General features: G+C 43.7%; 1 protein-coding gene across 2 annotated transcripts in view; it reads right to left on the bottom strand.

Moving 5' to 3' along the window:
• The window catches only part of rbbp5 (retinoblastoma binding protein 5), a 32,116-nt gene that overhangs the window by 10,932 nt on the left and 4,617 nt on the right, over positions 1-16,567 (bottom strand). For both annotated transcript variants that reach the window (XM_055654880.1, XM_055654882.1), the window contains exons 3-13: positions 15,503-15,675; positions 12,651-12,791; positions 10,916-11,078; positions 9,180-9,289; positions 7,193-7,312; positions 6,012-6,165; positions 4,286-4,357; positions 3,958-4,075; positions 3,259-3,328; positions 2,208-2,313; positions 264-387 (exon numbers count right to left, since the gene is read on the bottom strand). In XM_055654880.1, coding sequence (XP_055510855.1) covers positions 264-387; positions 2,208-2,313; positions 3,259-3,328; positions 3,958-4,075; positions 4,286-4,357; positions 6,012-6,165; positions 7,193-7,312; positions 9,180-9,289; positions 10,916-11,078; positions 12,651-12,791; positions 15,503-15,675 — 1,351 coding nt within the window. The remainder of the gene's footprint in view (positions 1-263; positions 388-2,207; positions 2,314-3,258; positions 3,329-3,957; positions 4,076-4,285; positions 4,358-6,011; positions 6,166-7,192; positions 7,313-9,179; positions 9,290-10,915; positions 11,079-12,650; positions 12,792-15,502; positions 15,676-16,567) is intronic.

The following is a 16,567-nucleotide window of genomic DNA, read 5'->3' as shown; positions in this document are numbered from 1 at the left end:
TCATTGTTAGGGTTCAGATGCATTTTTTTTAATAGGCGTGTATTAAGATATTTGATGAAGTGTTGGGCACATTCATGCACTCATAGTGTATCGTACATCCACTCAATAGCCCAAGGAGTCTCAGAGCCAAATCTGCAATGACGCCTCCTTCATTGACATTCAGCATTTGAACATAGCAGCAGAACTACAGGAACTACAGAGATGGCAATATAAGGAGCACAATGCTGGTGACTGGGTGTATCAGAGAACAAGCAGTCAATTACCATCAGATGGTACTCCTTGTAGTTCAATGTTAGTCATTTTGGGTTTCTTCTTGGGTGGCTGGGATCCATCAGTTGATGCCTGTCTCTTTTTCTCTGGGTTGGTCAGCTCTTCGGTTCCAGGGTTCTGCAGAGACACCAGTGAATCGAAAGCCTTTAGTTATGAAGCGAGATTCAACAACCGTTGCACTACTTTATCTTGTGTGTGCTTGAATTATTGCGATCACAAAACTGGTAAATGTAACCCAGGGCAGGATTAGCGATTACCATGGATGGTCGGGCGGCACGGTGGAACAGCGGTCGTTGTTGTCTTACGCCAGAGACCCTGGTTCAATCCTCTCAACCCCATTCTCCTGCCTTCTTCCCATAACCTTTGACACCCTCGAGAATCTGTCAATCTCCGCTTTAAAAGTAGCCAAAGTCTTGGCCTCCATAGCTGTCAGTGGCAATGAATTCCATTGATACCCCCTGACTGAAGAAATTCCTCCTCGTCTCCTTTCTAAAGGTACGTCGTTTTATTTTGAGGATGTTCCCTCTGGTCCTGTACTCTCCCACCAGTGGAAACATCCTCTCTGCATCCACTCTATCCAGGCCTTTCAATATTCGGTAAGTTTCAATGAGGTCTCCCTCAACCTTATAAACTCCAGCGAGTACAGGACAAGTGCAGTCAAATGCTCATCAAATGTTAACCCAATCCTCCCTGGGATCATTCTCGTAAACCTCCTCTGGACCTTTTCCAGCGCAACCCTCCTCAGATATGGGGCCCAAAACTGCTCACAATATTCCATATGCAGTCTGACCAGTGCCTTATAAAGCATCAGCATTACATCCCTGTTTTTATATTCTAGTCTTCTCGAAATAAATGATAACGTTGCATTTGCCTGCCTTATTACCGTTTCAACTTGCAAATTAACCATTTGGGAATCCTGCACCAGCATTTCCGATTTCTGAACCCTCTCCAAATTTAGAGAACAGTCTATGCCTGGAAGAGCTGTGATCATCAGGACTATGGATCTGATGTTGGAAGATGGCATACCACTGGATATCTCATTTTAGAATGGCACACACATGATGGACCAAATGACTTCCTTGAATTTCATAATTTTTCAAAGATTCTTCAACTAGTGGTGAGGACAATAGACAATAGGTGCAGGACTTCGAGCCATCACCGCCATTCAATGTGATCTTCCCCAATCAGTACCCCGTTCCTGGCTTCTCCCCATATCTTTAAGAGCCCTATTTAGCTCTCTCTTGAAAGTATCCAGAGAACCGGACTCCTCCGCCCTCTGAAGCAGAGAATTCCACAGACTCACGACTCTCTGTGTGGAAAAAGTGTTTCCTCATCTCCATTCTAAATGGCTTACCCCTTATTCTTAAACTGTGGCCTGTGGTTCTGGACTCCCCCAACATCAGGAACGCGTTTCCTGCCTCTAGCGTGTCCAAACCCTTAACAATCTTATATGTTTCAATGAGATACCCTCTCATCCTTCTAAACTCCAGAGTATACAAGCCCAGCCGCTCCATTCTCTCAGCACATGACAGTCCCGCCATCCCGGGTATTAACCTTGTGAACCTACGCTGCACTCCCTCAATAGCAAGAATGTCCTTCTAGCTAAAGGTATTTTGGAATATGAAAGTCCAATGGTAGCACAATGACGAGAGTAGCTAAAGAGGAGAATGTAATGGAGATAGAAAAATGGGTGCAAAGATACTACAGAGATGTTCAGAAGCTCAGCTAGGACTGAAATGTGACAAGGCAATTTTAATACAACCAGTCTTTGACATTCACTTACATTATAAACCTCTCAAATTCAACGCTGCAAATCAGGTTTCTATGACCCGCTCCCTCCCATCAAGAGACTTTTATGCAAGGAGACGGAATTCAATGAAGTAACTATTCCATTTCCCCCACCTGCCTATACCCTCGAGCTAAGGCACCAGTCTCACCTGCACAGGTTCTGGGGGAGGTCCGTAAGGGTTCTCCTCAGGATCTTCCACTTCTGGTGATATTGGAAGGTAAAGCAAGGCTTTGCAATCTTCAAATTCCTCATCACTGCAATAATAACAAACAATGAACAATATTACCGACACTGTCAACGTGAAAAGCTCCTTTATTTAGCAATATGAAAACAAGGATGAAGCACCCCTCTCCAGCGCAGTGGTAAGAGTTGCTTCCACACCATAAACCTCTGTCCCCTGGTTCTCGATTCCCCTACTCTAGTTACTCCCCGTTAGATTGCAACCTTGTCGTGGTCGGGAAGCTTGTGTGTCTCAGTGACCCCAAGAGCTATGCCAGTGGGAGATTCGTCTCCTGTTAGGGTCTCCCATGCTGGACAGGTGGAAGGGTAGAGGCGAGACAAAGAGCGATCCACTGGTCCTCCAGGTTGGAGGTTGAGCACAGGGCTAACAACCCTGTCTCGTAAAACAAATATGTTACGGAAACAGCAACTGAAGGAATCAACAAGGACCTCCGTTACTGCCATACATGCCAGGAGGCATAACAGGCAGTGAGTAAGTAAGTAACTACTACTCATGTTAAGGTTCACTTACTGAAGAACAGACAACTCATAATGGGTTAGGGAAACCAGCTCAAGCTTTACTGATCATCAGCCGGCGATAGTGTCAGGGATATAGAGTCAAGTATGCAACAGACACTTGGCTCTCCTGAGCCACCACTCTAATGAACAAAGACATACAACATTCTTTATAGTGTTTTCCGTGCCTGGTTTTGTACACCTCTATAAGATCACCCCCTCCCCCCCTCTTCCTGCGCCCTAATAAATAAAGTGCTAGCTTTTTCTACAGTTCAGGCCCTCGTGTCCTGGCAGCTTCGCTGTGTTTCAGGAATAAATATTTTAAAACACACCAGAAGGGAGGAAGAGGGAAATGTGATGTTGGAACAAAGATCGTCAGCAATCAACACGGGAATTTCCCCAGCTTAGAATGAAAGTATGATTTGCCACACCACTGAACAGCTGACATCGGGCTAGTTAGCTACCTGCTACAAAAAGCAGCGATTGGATCCACAGACGTCACATCAACTTCCTCATCTTCTGCCGCATCTCCACCTAAAAGTATTTGATACAGAAATAGGGCAAAAGATTGACATTAAAGGAAAGTCAGAAATGTTCTTTATGGGATGAAGCAGTTCAAGAATGCCATAGGACAATTATATAAATGAATAAACAGGCTGCCACAATTCACACATTTCAGTTTGGCAGAATATTAAAATAAACCTTCAATAGCCTGCAAGTGAAGCTCAGTAGGTCCATCCGTTGTAACCGAAATCCATTATACTGAGGTCCGTAATAACAAGGGTTTACTCTACTGGAGGGATTCCATGGTAAAGCTCTGCCACTTCACATATATACAAGGACAGAGTCAAGATATCTTCCAGCGCGCATTAAAATATGAACCATTTCAAGTTGTGGCTGGCACTGTAATACTGGCCTCTTGTGGTAAACCATTGTGTTTCTTTCAAATACATTTGGTTAATAGCACAATGAACCATACGGCTGTCTGTAACATTTTCATCTAATTAGAGGTATGTTCTTGCAAAAGGGAAGTCACGTGCGTCTTTGGTGCTCAATGTGCTGCCTTGATCACAGCACACACATAACACCAACGTTTCAGTAGGATGGTCGGTATGTTCACTAATAGCAACTCAACAAAATTTAAAAAGGACAGGCATTCTTACCAGTCTGTTCCGGCTCACTCTTATCTTCATCCTCAATGTCAAACTCAGATTCTCTCTCTTCATATTCAACATTCTCGTCCAACTCTTTAAAGTCTGGAGCAAAAGCACTCCAGTTTTCCTGTGAAGATACAGCCAGATTAGGCAACATTTAAAAAAAATCCCTCTTGGGATATGATGCCATTATAGATCCAACTGGAGATAAAGGACAGATTTGCCCAGAAGGTGGGGACTGGGTGAAGACGGGGGGAGGGGGGAGGGGGGGAAGATCTGAATGAGACGTTGTACGGGTCCAGGATCAAAGAAATTGAAGTGAGTCCGGTACACTTACCACTTGATTCTGAGCCCAAATGGATACAACCCCACTGGATATAGAAGCAATGATCGGTCTGACAGGGTGCCACTGGAAAAAAAACATTTAAAAAGATTAAATCAAAATAATTTCCAACGTTGATGAACTTGATGCCTTGTATCGTAGGCACCACAGGATTTCTAAATGGAATATTTTTTAATATTCTCAAAATGAAATGAGTTCAATATTTTAGATGCTGTAGGATAGCTGGAGATTTATAAATCACACCTGTCCCATTGTAATGTACAGCAGGGTTCAGAAAAGGCTCAAAATGATTGCCTTTCATGTTTTTAGTTGTGGAAGATTCGATAGGGTTAGTCATCTGTTTATAGAGTCACACAGCAGAGAAGTAGGCCCTTCGGCCCAACACATCCCAAAGGGCGGCACGGTGGCACAACGGTAGAGTTGCTGCATTACAGTGCTTGCAGCACCGGAGACCCAGGGTTGATCCCGATGGGTGCTGTCTGTACTGAGTTTGTACGTTCTCCTCGTGGGTTTTCTCCGGGATTTTCGGTTTCCTCCCACACTCCAAGGGCGTACAGGTATGTAGGTAAATTGGCTTGGTAAATGTAAAAATTGATCCTGGTGTGTGTAGTGTGTTAATGTGTTAATGTGCGGGGATCACTGGTCGGCGCGGACCCAGTGGGCCGAAGGGCCTGTTGCCACGCTGTATCTCTACACTACACCAAACATCCAGGTCAACCATGATGCTCCATCCAGCTAGTTCCACTTGTTCCTACATGAGCCATCTCCTTCTTAACCTTTACTATCTATGTACTTGACCAAATCCCCTTTAAATGCTGTATTTGTACCAGCCTCAACCACTTCCTCTGGCATGTATTTCTTTATATCCACCACCTCCCCTGTAAAATGTTGCCCATCAGGTTCCCATTAAATCGTTCCCCTCTCCACATAAAGCTGTGCCCTCTAGTGCTTGATTCCCGACTGTGGGAAAAACACTCTGTGCATTCACCCCATCTATTTCCCTCATGTTTATAAACAACTCTGTAAGATTGCCCTGATATCCTGAGTCCAAGCAATAAAGTCTGAGCCAGCCCAACCTCTCCCTATAGCCCAGGCCCTCAAGCCTGACAACATCCTCAAGTTCGTTTCTGCACTCTTTCCAGCTTAATTGCACATTTCCTATAACAGGCTGATGAAAAATGAGCACAATACTCCAAGCACAGCCTCACCAATTGCAACATAATGTCCCAACTTCTAAACTCAACGTCCCGACTAATGAAGACCAGCATGCCAAAAGCCTTCTTCACTATCCTATCTGCCTTCAATGCCACTGATTTAGTAATCTTAACTGGTATTAAGATTAGAATTCAGGCAGCAGCTCTGTACGTTGAACCCTATTGCAATTAGGGGCGGCACGGTGGCACAGAGTTGCTGCCTTACAGCGCCAGAGACCCAGGTTCGATCCTGAGTGCCGTCTGTTCGGAGTTTGTACATTCTCCCCGTGACTGCATGGGTTTTCCCCGGGTGCTCTGGTTTCCCTCCACACTCCAAAGACGTGCGGGGTTGTAGGGTAATTTGGCTTCGGTAAAAATTGTCAATTGCCCCTATTGTGTAGGATAATGCAAGGTGCGGGGGTCGCTGGTCGGAGCGGACTCGGTGGGCCGAAGCGCCTGTATCCACGCTGTATCTCTAAATGGAACTAAAACAATGACAACAGGGACCGTTCACACTAGTCACTCACCGCTACATCCAGTAGCAGCTCGCCCCGTGTGCCGTGCAGAATCTTCACCAAGTTTCCAATGCTCTTCTCCCAGATGTAGAGAGCATGTTGCCGTGCCGATCCAGCACAGATGTACTCTCCGTCCCCAGAGAAACAACACTTCTTCCAAGGTGTTCTGCGATTGAAATAATCCACCAGATCACATAAATTACAGAAACATCATCACAAACATTGAGCCTCTTTTCACATAATTCACGTGCAAACAGTCTTTGCTTCAAAGACAAAACCCTGCGGGAAACGGGTGTTTAGGCATTGCCCCTGTTGCCCATTCCCGATATCTAGATGATTCAATTGCTTTAAGTAAAGCACAAGAATATCTGGAGGATCTCAGCGGGCTGCGCAGCATCTGGGAAGGGAATGGACAGGCAACATTTCGGGTCGGGACCCTCCTTCAAAGTCTTTGAACTTTGGAGATACAGTGCAGAACCAGCCCACCGAGTCTGCGCTGGCCAGCAATCACCCGGCACACTATCCTATACTCTAGGGACAGTTGACAATTTTACCAAAGTCAATTAACCTACAAACCTGTGGCTTTGGAGTGGTGGAAGAAACCGGAGCACCAGGAGAAAACCCACGTGGTCACGGAGAGAACGTACAAACTCCGTAAAGACAGCAACTGCAGTTAGGATTGAACCCGGGTCTCCGGCGATGTAAGGCAGTAGCTCTGCCGCCGCGCCACCTTGCTCTCTGGAAAGGTCCCGACACTAAACGTCGCCTTGCGATTCCCTCCCAGATGCAGCCTGACCCAGAGCTCCCCAACACTTTGTGTTCTGCCCAAGATTTCAGCATCGACATATCTTGTGCCATGAGAGTGTTTATTTTTTCCATAATGAAGCACGTATTAGTGAAACATATGGCACTGGAAGTTGTGGGGAAGGTGTATGGTGAGTTGATACAGAAAAATAAAATCTGTCCATTCTCACAGATAATTTTGTTTTTGAACAATAATGAATAAAACTGAATGCTTGTCAGCGGCAGATGTTCAAATTAATTTCAAACTCGAGTAATACACACATCTTTGGGACGGGAAGAACATGCAGCTGATAAACAGCTAACCTCACATCTGTGTTAGCAGCAAACATAATTACTCTGCAGCAGAAGCAGTAGCTGAGAAAATGAATCTCAATTGTGAATCTCCTTACCTGTTCACCAGGTCCTGCAGCTTCTGCATCGGTTCAGGCTCACCGTCCCGCCCACAAGTTAAGATCTCCCTGCCATCGTACACTCGAATGATTCTGTCTGCCGTGTTTATTAAGAAACAGCTGCCAAGAGGGAATATTGAATTGAATTGAATAAATTCTATTAGCCAAGTTTGTGTACATATAAGGAATTTGCCTTGGTGCTTTGCGCGCAAGTAACAACACGATATACAATAGACAATTAACAATAAAACATTATTATTTAAACACGTGAAGAATGAAATAAAATACCAGAGCAAAAGGTGGCTACAGACTTTTGGCTGTTGAGTAGAGCTACTGCTTGTGGAAAAAAACTGTTTTTATGTCTGGCTGTGACGGCTTTGACAGTTCACAGTCGCCTTCTAGAGGGAAGTGATTCAAAGAGTTTGTGGCCAGAGTTTGCAGTGGGGAAAATGCAGTGAAATTCACTTCAAGATTGCTTACATGCACAAAACACTTAAATACAAACCATGATGTATTAAGATAACGACACTGGTCGAAGGTGAAAGGGAAAAGATTTAATAGTGAGAGGCCTGGAGGTCTGGTGTTGTGGCAGGTATTATAATACCATTTAAAAGACATATGTACAGGTACATGGACTGGAAAGGCTAAAGGGATATGGACTAAACACAGGCAGGTGGGACTAGTATAGATGGGGTATCTTGGTCAGCATGGTCAAGTCAGGTCAAAGGGCTTGTTTACATACTGTAAGTAAACGGAAAGAAAAGAATTTAAAACCTTACGAATTAGATTTTTTATAGGGGACAGACACTATGTCAATATTACTCCAGCTCTGTTCAACAGATCAGACCGCATTAGTGTTGTGGTCTGCCACACCACTGCATCATGAACAAATAATTATATGTTGCAGTTTGGAATGAAAATTAGATTTAATTCTATCCGTCTGCATACTAAAACCAATAATGCTCCAGAGGTGACAGGTTCTGTGGTAACCTAACATATCACCTCATTCCCAGTGAATTTGCTATAGAAAATAGACTGATTCTCTATGAATATAAACGAGTGGCAAGATGTCGAAGGGGCTTCCGAGTCCCAATTATTATCCAGCAAATCCTATAAGGAATGTGAATGCACAGACACCAGGTGCCAGGCTGCTGGGCTTGTTGCGACCAGTTTACTAATCCATCAGAGCACACATAACCAAACTCAGGAACAGCTTCTCCCCCTCTGTATCAGGCTTCTGAATGGTCCTTTGTATGCCAGAGTACCGTGCGATAGACCTCCACCTTTTTGCGGACACTGGACTCTTTCTATGGCAATGATGCCTTACAATGCTGAGATCTATATTCGCCACTCTGGACCTTCCCCTTTGCTCTATCTGTTGGGAGTGCAGTTTGTCTTGATTGCATTTAATGTCGAGCATGTATAGCATTATCTAATCTGAACGGATAGCATGGAAAACCACGTATTTCACTGTATTTCAGTACACATGACAATAATAAATCTAAACCTAAATTATTCAGGCTCAGAAACCGCAGCCTCTTGCATGCGATGCCATCAGTCAGTGCTTTCAAGTGAGGAATTAATTCATGAAAGAGATGAGGAGAGAGAACTACTATTAAAAACAAACCCAAAAAACAAATAATGGAAATGTAATATAATGCAAGTTGCATTACAGTAGGTTGTTCATTCTGGAACTTAATTCTCTCACTGGCTAATCGAAAAATAACCCAAGGTTTGTCACCGATTTACCAATTTACACCGTTGTAACTGTTCGATGAATTATTTTGTAACTTTGTCAATGCCAGAAATGTAACGACTCTTGTGTACCGCTTAGACGAGGTCTGCTGTATGATTTAACCGTTTTTTTTGCAAAACAAAGCATTTCACTGTAAATATATCACACTACATGTAAAGGATCATTGAATTGATCGAAAATAAAGACCTTTCTGAACCCGCAGTGACATCTGAGAAGCGGTCAATATCTCACCTGCCTTTCCTTGCAAATTCGATAGATTTGATAGCCGTGGTATTGCTGGTGCCTGTTGTGACGCGGAATGAAGCCACCAACTCTTGTGTATCAGTCTTTAACACCAAAATCTGAAGACGAGTAAGAATACAGGAATTGACATGAAGATAGACTCGCATATCTGGCATTGCCATTGTTCACCACTGGTAAATTTGCAATGATAAAATAAACTAGACTATAAGGAAAGCCAAGGTCCAATCTGTCCCCACAATCAGGCTCATACACAAAACATAGGCCACTGTGGGTGCAGAAAAGAACTGCAGATACTGGTTTATACTGAAGATAGACCCAAAGTGCTGGAGTAAGTCAGCAGGTCAGGCAGCGTCTCTGGGTATCCTTCAGTACCGATGTAAAACAACATCCATTCTTTTTCTCCAGAGATGCTGGCTGACTTGTTGAGTTACTCCAGCACTTTGTGTCCATCATAGGCCACTGTAGGCTTTATCAGTTGATACTGTGGAGTAGCTGGCAGAGTTGCAACCTCACAGCGCCAGAGACCCGGGTTCGACCCTGACTACTGGTGCTGTTGATGCAGAGTTTGCACGTTCTCCCTGTGGCCACGTGAGTTTTCTCCCACATCGCGAAGATGTGTTGGTTTACAGGTCAATTGGCCTTCTGTAAAAGCCCTTGTGTGTATGGAGTGAATGCAAAAGCGCGATAATATAGAACTAGCGTGAACAGGTGTTCAATATCCGGTGTGGACTCAGTGGGGCCAAACGCCTGTTTTATGTTGTGTTTCAAAAACTAAAACTTAAAAATTGAATTAACAACTTTTCTTCCTTGGCAAATACTCATCAGGTTAACAGTCATAGGCTAAAAATATTCAGGGCTTGATTGTTAATCTCTACCGATTAAACTAACCCATTCAAGTGGAATAGTAATAGCAACAAGAAGCTTGTGCAGTAGGAAGTTCCAATTTAGACTTCAGAGAATGGGGTTGAGTGGGAAAGATAGATCAACCATGATTGAAAGGCAGAGCAGACTTGATGAGTTGAACGGCCTAATTAATCCTGTAACTTGTGAACTTATGAATCTGCGAAACATAGAAACACAGACAATAGGTGCAGGTATAAGCCATTCGGCCCTTCGAGCCTGCACCGCCATTCAATATGATCATGGCTGATCATCCAACTCAGTATCCTGTACCTGCCTTCTCTCCATACCCCCTGATCCCCTTAGCCACATCCAACTCCCTCTTAAATATAGCCAATGAACTGGCCTCAACTACCTTCTGTGGCAGAGAATTCCAGAGATTCACCACTCTCCGTGTGAAAAATGTTTTCTCATCTCGGTCCTAAAAAATTTCCCCCTTATCCTTAAAGAAGAGACAGAGCTTGCAACATTTGGAATATTATTCTTATACGGTTGATCAGATGGATTGCAGAGATAAACTAATTGAATAAATGGTTAATTTTGGAACATTAATGCTGAGGAAAATTAATTTTAACCCAAGTACATTCATAATCAAGGACACTAAGTGCTGGAGTAATTCAGCAGGTCAGGCAGCATTTCTGGAGAACATGGATAGGTGACTTTGCAGGTTGAGACCCTTCTTCAGACATAATAAGCGACGTTTCAGCTCGAGACTTTTCTTCAGACGCATTGCTTCCACATTCACAATCAATGAAGTTAATTTTCCCCCAAGATAATCCAGAAAATCAGACCAAAAAATATCCAGCTTCCATGTTGATACTCACCTTTCCCTTGGCATTCCCTGTGTAAATATAATCTCCTCGCCGGTCAAAAGATGCCACAACGTTAAGATCCGAGTCGTCATCTACAGGTAGAACTACGTGCTTGGAATCCGAGAGAGTCAGCAGAACCGGTGCACACTTCATTGGGCAGACCAGCACTCTGTTCCTGTTGGTGAAAGTATAAATCAGACACAATCCTTTCCATATCATATATTAATAACACATAAATGGCTCTCAGAAGCCAATAGAGATACAGTACTCTGAAACCCAAAGGAATTGCCGGCAATGCCATATACATTCAGATAATTGGTGTCAAGGGTTATCTTAGACCTGGAGCACTCCAATCACCTATCTACCTCAGTTCACAGCATTTGTTCTCATTTTATAGAAGGACTGATGTTGGGAATGGTTCAACATTATGTTTGTTCTTATACAAGCAATAACATAAACAGGGGAGACAGTCGGAAGCTTTTTCCCAGGGTGGAAATGTCCAATACTAGCGGGCACAGCTATAAGTTCATAAGTTGTAGGAGCATAGTTATGCCAATCGGCCCACCAAGACCTCTCCATCATTCGATCATGGCTGGCAGAGTATAGAAGTGAGATCGACCGATTGACCAAATGGTGCCAGCACAATAACCTGACTCGCAACACCAGCAAAACCAAGGAACTGATTGTGCACTTTGGAAGGGGTAGGATAGGGACCCACAATCCCGTTTATATCAAAATCGCTCTTCAGACCCGAAACGTCTCAACCCAAAACGTCACCCATTCCTTCTCTCCAGATATGCTGGCTGCCCCGCTGAGTTACTCCAGCAGTTTGTGTCTACCTTCGATTTAAACCAACATCTGCAGTTCTTCCCTACCCAAGTACGAGGAATATACGGATATGGATCATGTACAGGGAGATAAGATCAGTTTAGCTTTGCATCGTGTCGGCACAGACATTGTGGGCCAAAGGGCCTATTCCTGTGCTCTGCTATTTGGTGTTCTCATCATTGCTTTTTAAAACTTGCCCCAACACATCGCCATTGCCAATAATTATCCAATCCTTTATACATTTTAATTCCCTGTCCCTGTTCTACTTGTGGGCTCGCCTTAAACAGTCAATCTTACAGTTCTGAAAAGAGAAAAAGATTCAAGAAAGGAATTGGATCTAAACATTTTTAGGTCAGTGTTTTAATGTGGAAAAGCAGTAAATAATATGCACACAGCTCGATCCAAACATATGGATGCAAAAAGCAAACCACTGGAAGAGTTCAGTGGGTCAGCCAACATCTGTGGAGGGAACCCCTTTGTCTTCTCCACGTATCACCCTCAGTCTCGTCCAATGTCAACATCAAGCAGGTGGAAGAGATAAACCTACACTATCTGCATGATAGAGGAATAATCGCCAAACAATAAATCAAATTATTCCCCACTGGCAATACTGTGTCCCAAACAACTATCAATCTCTTACCCGTTCATGCCAGATCAGCCCCAAAACCATCACGAAATGATTGAATCATGTACAGCAAAAGTGACAATTTAACATTTTTGATTCTTCTGGCAATTGGCAAGGAACTCAAGAAATATTTGGAAAGTGCTTCACAAGTCTTACTTCCACAGTACGAGGGATGTTTTGCAGCCCAAGGCGGTGAGATTTATTTATTTTTTACTTTGCTGTGTGGTAATTATTTTTACTTTGCTGGGAGCTTGTCTATGACTGAAAGTCTATCCCAACACGTGGAATACTTACTGATCCCTGGGATGGAATTGCACTTTGAGAACCGGTGAAGGAAAACGGAACCTTTGGTCACAATCTCCGGACAGAACATCCCAAAGTGACACGATGTTGTCAGTGGAAGCGCTGACTAATTTATGCCCATCTCGGCTCCAACTGCAAGACATAACAAACATATAAATACCATAGTTAGCAAGGAGATTTACTTTTGTTTCGTTTAGTTTAGATACAGCACGGAAACAAGCCCTTCGGCCCACCAGGTCCGAGCCGACCAGCGATCCCAGCACATTAGAAACATAGAAACAAAAAAAAAAATAGGTGCAGGAGGCCATTCGGCCCTTCGAGCCTGTACCGTCATTCAATATGATCATGGCTGATCATCCAACGGCCACCTACGCCCACTAGGGACACATTTTACATTTACCAAGCCAATTAACTGACAAACCTGTACGTCTTCGGAATGTGGAAGGAAACCTAAGATCTCGGAGAAAACCCACGTAGATTAGTCTCGAGATACAGCATGGAAACTTAGTTAGATACAGCATGGAAACAGGCCCTTCAGCCCACTGAGTCTTGCACTATCCATCACACACTAGGAACAATTTACAATTATAGCAAGCTAATTAACCTACAAACCTCTATGTCTTTAGAGCGCGGGAGGAAACTGGAGATCCCAGAGAAAACCGAGGCAGGTCACAGGGAGAACGTACAAACTCCATGCAGGCAAGCACCCGTTGTCAGGATCGAACCCAGGTCTCTGACGCTGTAAGGCAGCAACACCACAGCTGCGCCACCGTGCCGCTGAGATAGGAGCTCAATTTTTGATTGGCTTAGGTACTTGCTCTTTTATTTATAATTCTGATTTTAACTGCTGTCACAATATGTAATATTAAAATACTCAAATATTATCAAATATAATTACTTCCCTGCTAAAGGAAACATTTTTGTTGTAAAAGATACAAGGGCCTCCACCAATTTAATCCTCAAACCCCAAAAAGATTTGATGCAATAAAGGCCAAAACCTAAGCAGTTGACAAGAGAATTCTGTGCTAAAAATGGTGATAACAAAATGTGATTATACTGAGTGATCCCAAGTATTATCCACCCTGTTGCCCTTTCCCCATGTTCCCCGATTCCAAGAAAACATTCCAAAAAGAAAAATCTATCGACCTCAGCTTTGAATACTGTAATCTTAAACGGAGCACCTGCAGTCATAGAGTCATAGAGTGATACAGTGTGGAAACAGGCCCTTCGGCCCAACTCGCCCACATCGGGCAACAATGTCCCATCTAACCCAGCCCCACTTGCATGCTCTTGGTCCATAACCCTCCAAACCTGTCCTGTCCATGTACCTGTCCAACAGTTTCTTAAATGTTGGGATAGTCCCAGCCTCAACTACCTCCTCTGGCAGCTTGTTCCATACACCTACCACCCAGTGTGAGCAAAAGTTACTCCTAGGATTCCTATTAAATCTTTTCCCCTTCACTTTGACCTATGTCCTCTGGTCTTCAATTCCTCTACTCTGGGTAAAAGATTCTGTGCATCTACCCAATCTATTCCTCTCATGATTTTGTATACCTCTGCAAGATCACCCCTCATCCTCCTACGCTCCATTGAATAGAGACCCAACGTACTAAACCTCTCCCTATAGCTCACACCCTCTAGTCCTGGAAACATCCTCGTAAATCTTTTCTGAACCCTTTCAAGCTTGACAATATCTTTCTTATAACATGGTGCCCAGAACTGAACACAATATTCTAAATGCGGTCTCACCAACGTCTTATACAACTGCAACATGACCTCCCAACTTCTATCCTCTTCTCCTCGCCCCCCCACTCCCCATCAGTCTGAAGAAGGGTTTTGGCCCGAAACGTTGCCTATCGAACCTTCGCTCCATAGATGCTGCTGCACCTGCTGAGTTTCTCCAACTTTTTTTTTGTGTACCTTCTATACTCAATACTCTGACTGATGAAGGCCTCTGAGAATAGGTAATTCCGAAGATTTATAGTCCTCTTCATACATACATTTCTGCTTATCTCATTCTTAAATGGTCAGCCACTTATTCTGAAGGAATGAGGAAGGAGTCACAACCCTCTGAAGGTGACGCTTCCATAATCTCATGTCTCAATGCGTTCACAGCAGTTTTGGTTGCCATGTTATAGGAAAGATGGTGTCAAGCAGGAAAGGGTGCAGCGAAGATTTACGAGCAGGGTCTCAACCCAAAATATCACCCGTTCCTTCGCTCCAGAGATGCTGCCTGTCCTGCGGAGTTACTCCAGCATTTTGGGTCCACCTTAGATTTACAAGGATGTTGCCGGGACTCAAGGGCTTGAGCTTTAGGGAGAGGTTGAGCACGCTAGGACTCTATTCCTTGGAGCACAGGAGAATGAGGATGATCTTAGAGGTGAACAAAAACAGGAGAGGAATAGATCAGGCAGACATACAGAGTCTCTTGCCCAGAGTAGGGGAGTCGAGAACCAGAGGGACGTAGGTTTAAGGTGGGGAAAAAATTTAATAGGAACCCAAGGGGTAACTTTTTCACACAATGGGTGGTGGGTGTATGGAACGAGCTGGCAGAGGAAGTAGTTCAGGCAGGTACTATCGCAATGTTTAAGAAACATTCAGACATGTACGTGGGTAGGACAAATTAGAGGTATAGAGGTCAAAGGCAGGCTGGAAGAGAGTAGAGGGGACAGGTTAGTCGACACGGGCAAGTTGGGTTGAAGGGCCTGTTTCCACATTGTATGACTATGACATTTCATTCTTCTAAACTGTACAGTGTAAGGCAATCTTACTCCATAGGACAAGCGCACCATCCATGGGGTTTATAACATGCGTGTACGCAATTACACACAAACGTTACTTACCATAGTGAGCAGACGGGATGTATGTGGGCGCTAATGATCTTGGCAATGCCCCTCGTCAAGAAGTCCCAAATGACGATGCGGCCATCATTGCATCCGACAGCCAGCAAGGTGCCCCACCTGTTAAAGGTGCAGGTGAGGGCCATGCTAATACAGTCCAGTGTTCCATCTGCCTCCTACAGGCAAAAAGAATGACAACCAGTCATATCAAAGTGAGAAGCAGCCTTGCATCTATAGCAACTTACATTTACTTAGTAACCATAATTAAGATTTAAAATGTCCCAAGCAGCTTCAAAGGAGAAGAACCAGACAACATTCAATCGAGTCACTTGTAGATATTAAACAAGGTAAGCACTGATCAAAGAAGTATCTAAATTTGAAGAAGGTGGACATCTGGATTGTTTACTCTGGAACGACGAAGGTTGAGTGGAGAGCTAATAGAAGTGTATTAAATTAGACTCAGAGAGGCATCGATAGGGAAGACATTTCTCCTCGGGTGGAAATGTCCAAGACGAGAGGGCATCACTTAAGGTGAGAAGGGCAAAGTTTAAAGGACATGTGCAGGGCAAATTTTTTTTTTTTTCTTTTACACAGAGTGATGGACGCTTGGAATGTGCTGCCAGAGGTGGTGATGGAGGCAGAAATGACGGTGACATTTAAGAGGCTTTTTCATGGTAATATTGATCGTGTGATGGAAGAATGGATTATTTACCTTGGGAGCATGTACCACACAGACAATGTGGGCTGAAGGACCTGCTCCAATGCTAGATTGCTCCATGTTCTAGCAACGGAAGGAACTATTTTTATTTATTTATTATTTATTAGAAGCAAATATACAGTAGAGCAATCGGCATATAAAATGACACAGTAAATGTACAGCTTCAATTTTAACCTTTTAACTTTAACATAGACGAAAAGAAAAAAGAACAAGAGAGAGAAAAAATGAGAGGTGCAAAGATAGGAACCCCAGACTACCAAAGTAGTGCAGCCAAAGAGTGAGTAAAAGAAAGAAAATAAAAAGAACAAAAAGAAAAAGAGATAAAAGTGGTGATATACCTGCCTCTCGTC

Source organism: Leucoraja erinacea, chromosome 24 (assembly GCF_028641065.1).
Source record: "Leucoraja erinacea ecotype New England chromosome 24, Leri_hhj_1, whole genome shotgun sequence".
In the NCBI taxonomy this organism is placed as follows: Eukaryota; Metazoa; Chordata; class Chondrichthyes; order Rajiformes; family Rajidae; genus Leucoraja; species Leucoraja erinaceus.
Note: the sequence above shows the minus strand (reverse complement) of the source record. Positions and strands in the feature narration are given on the sequence as shown.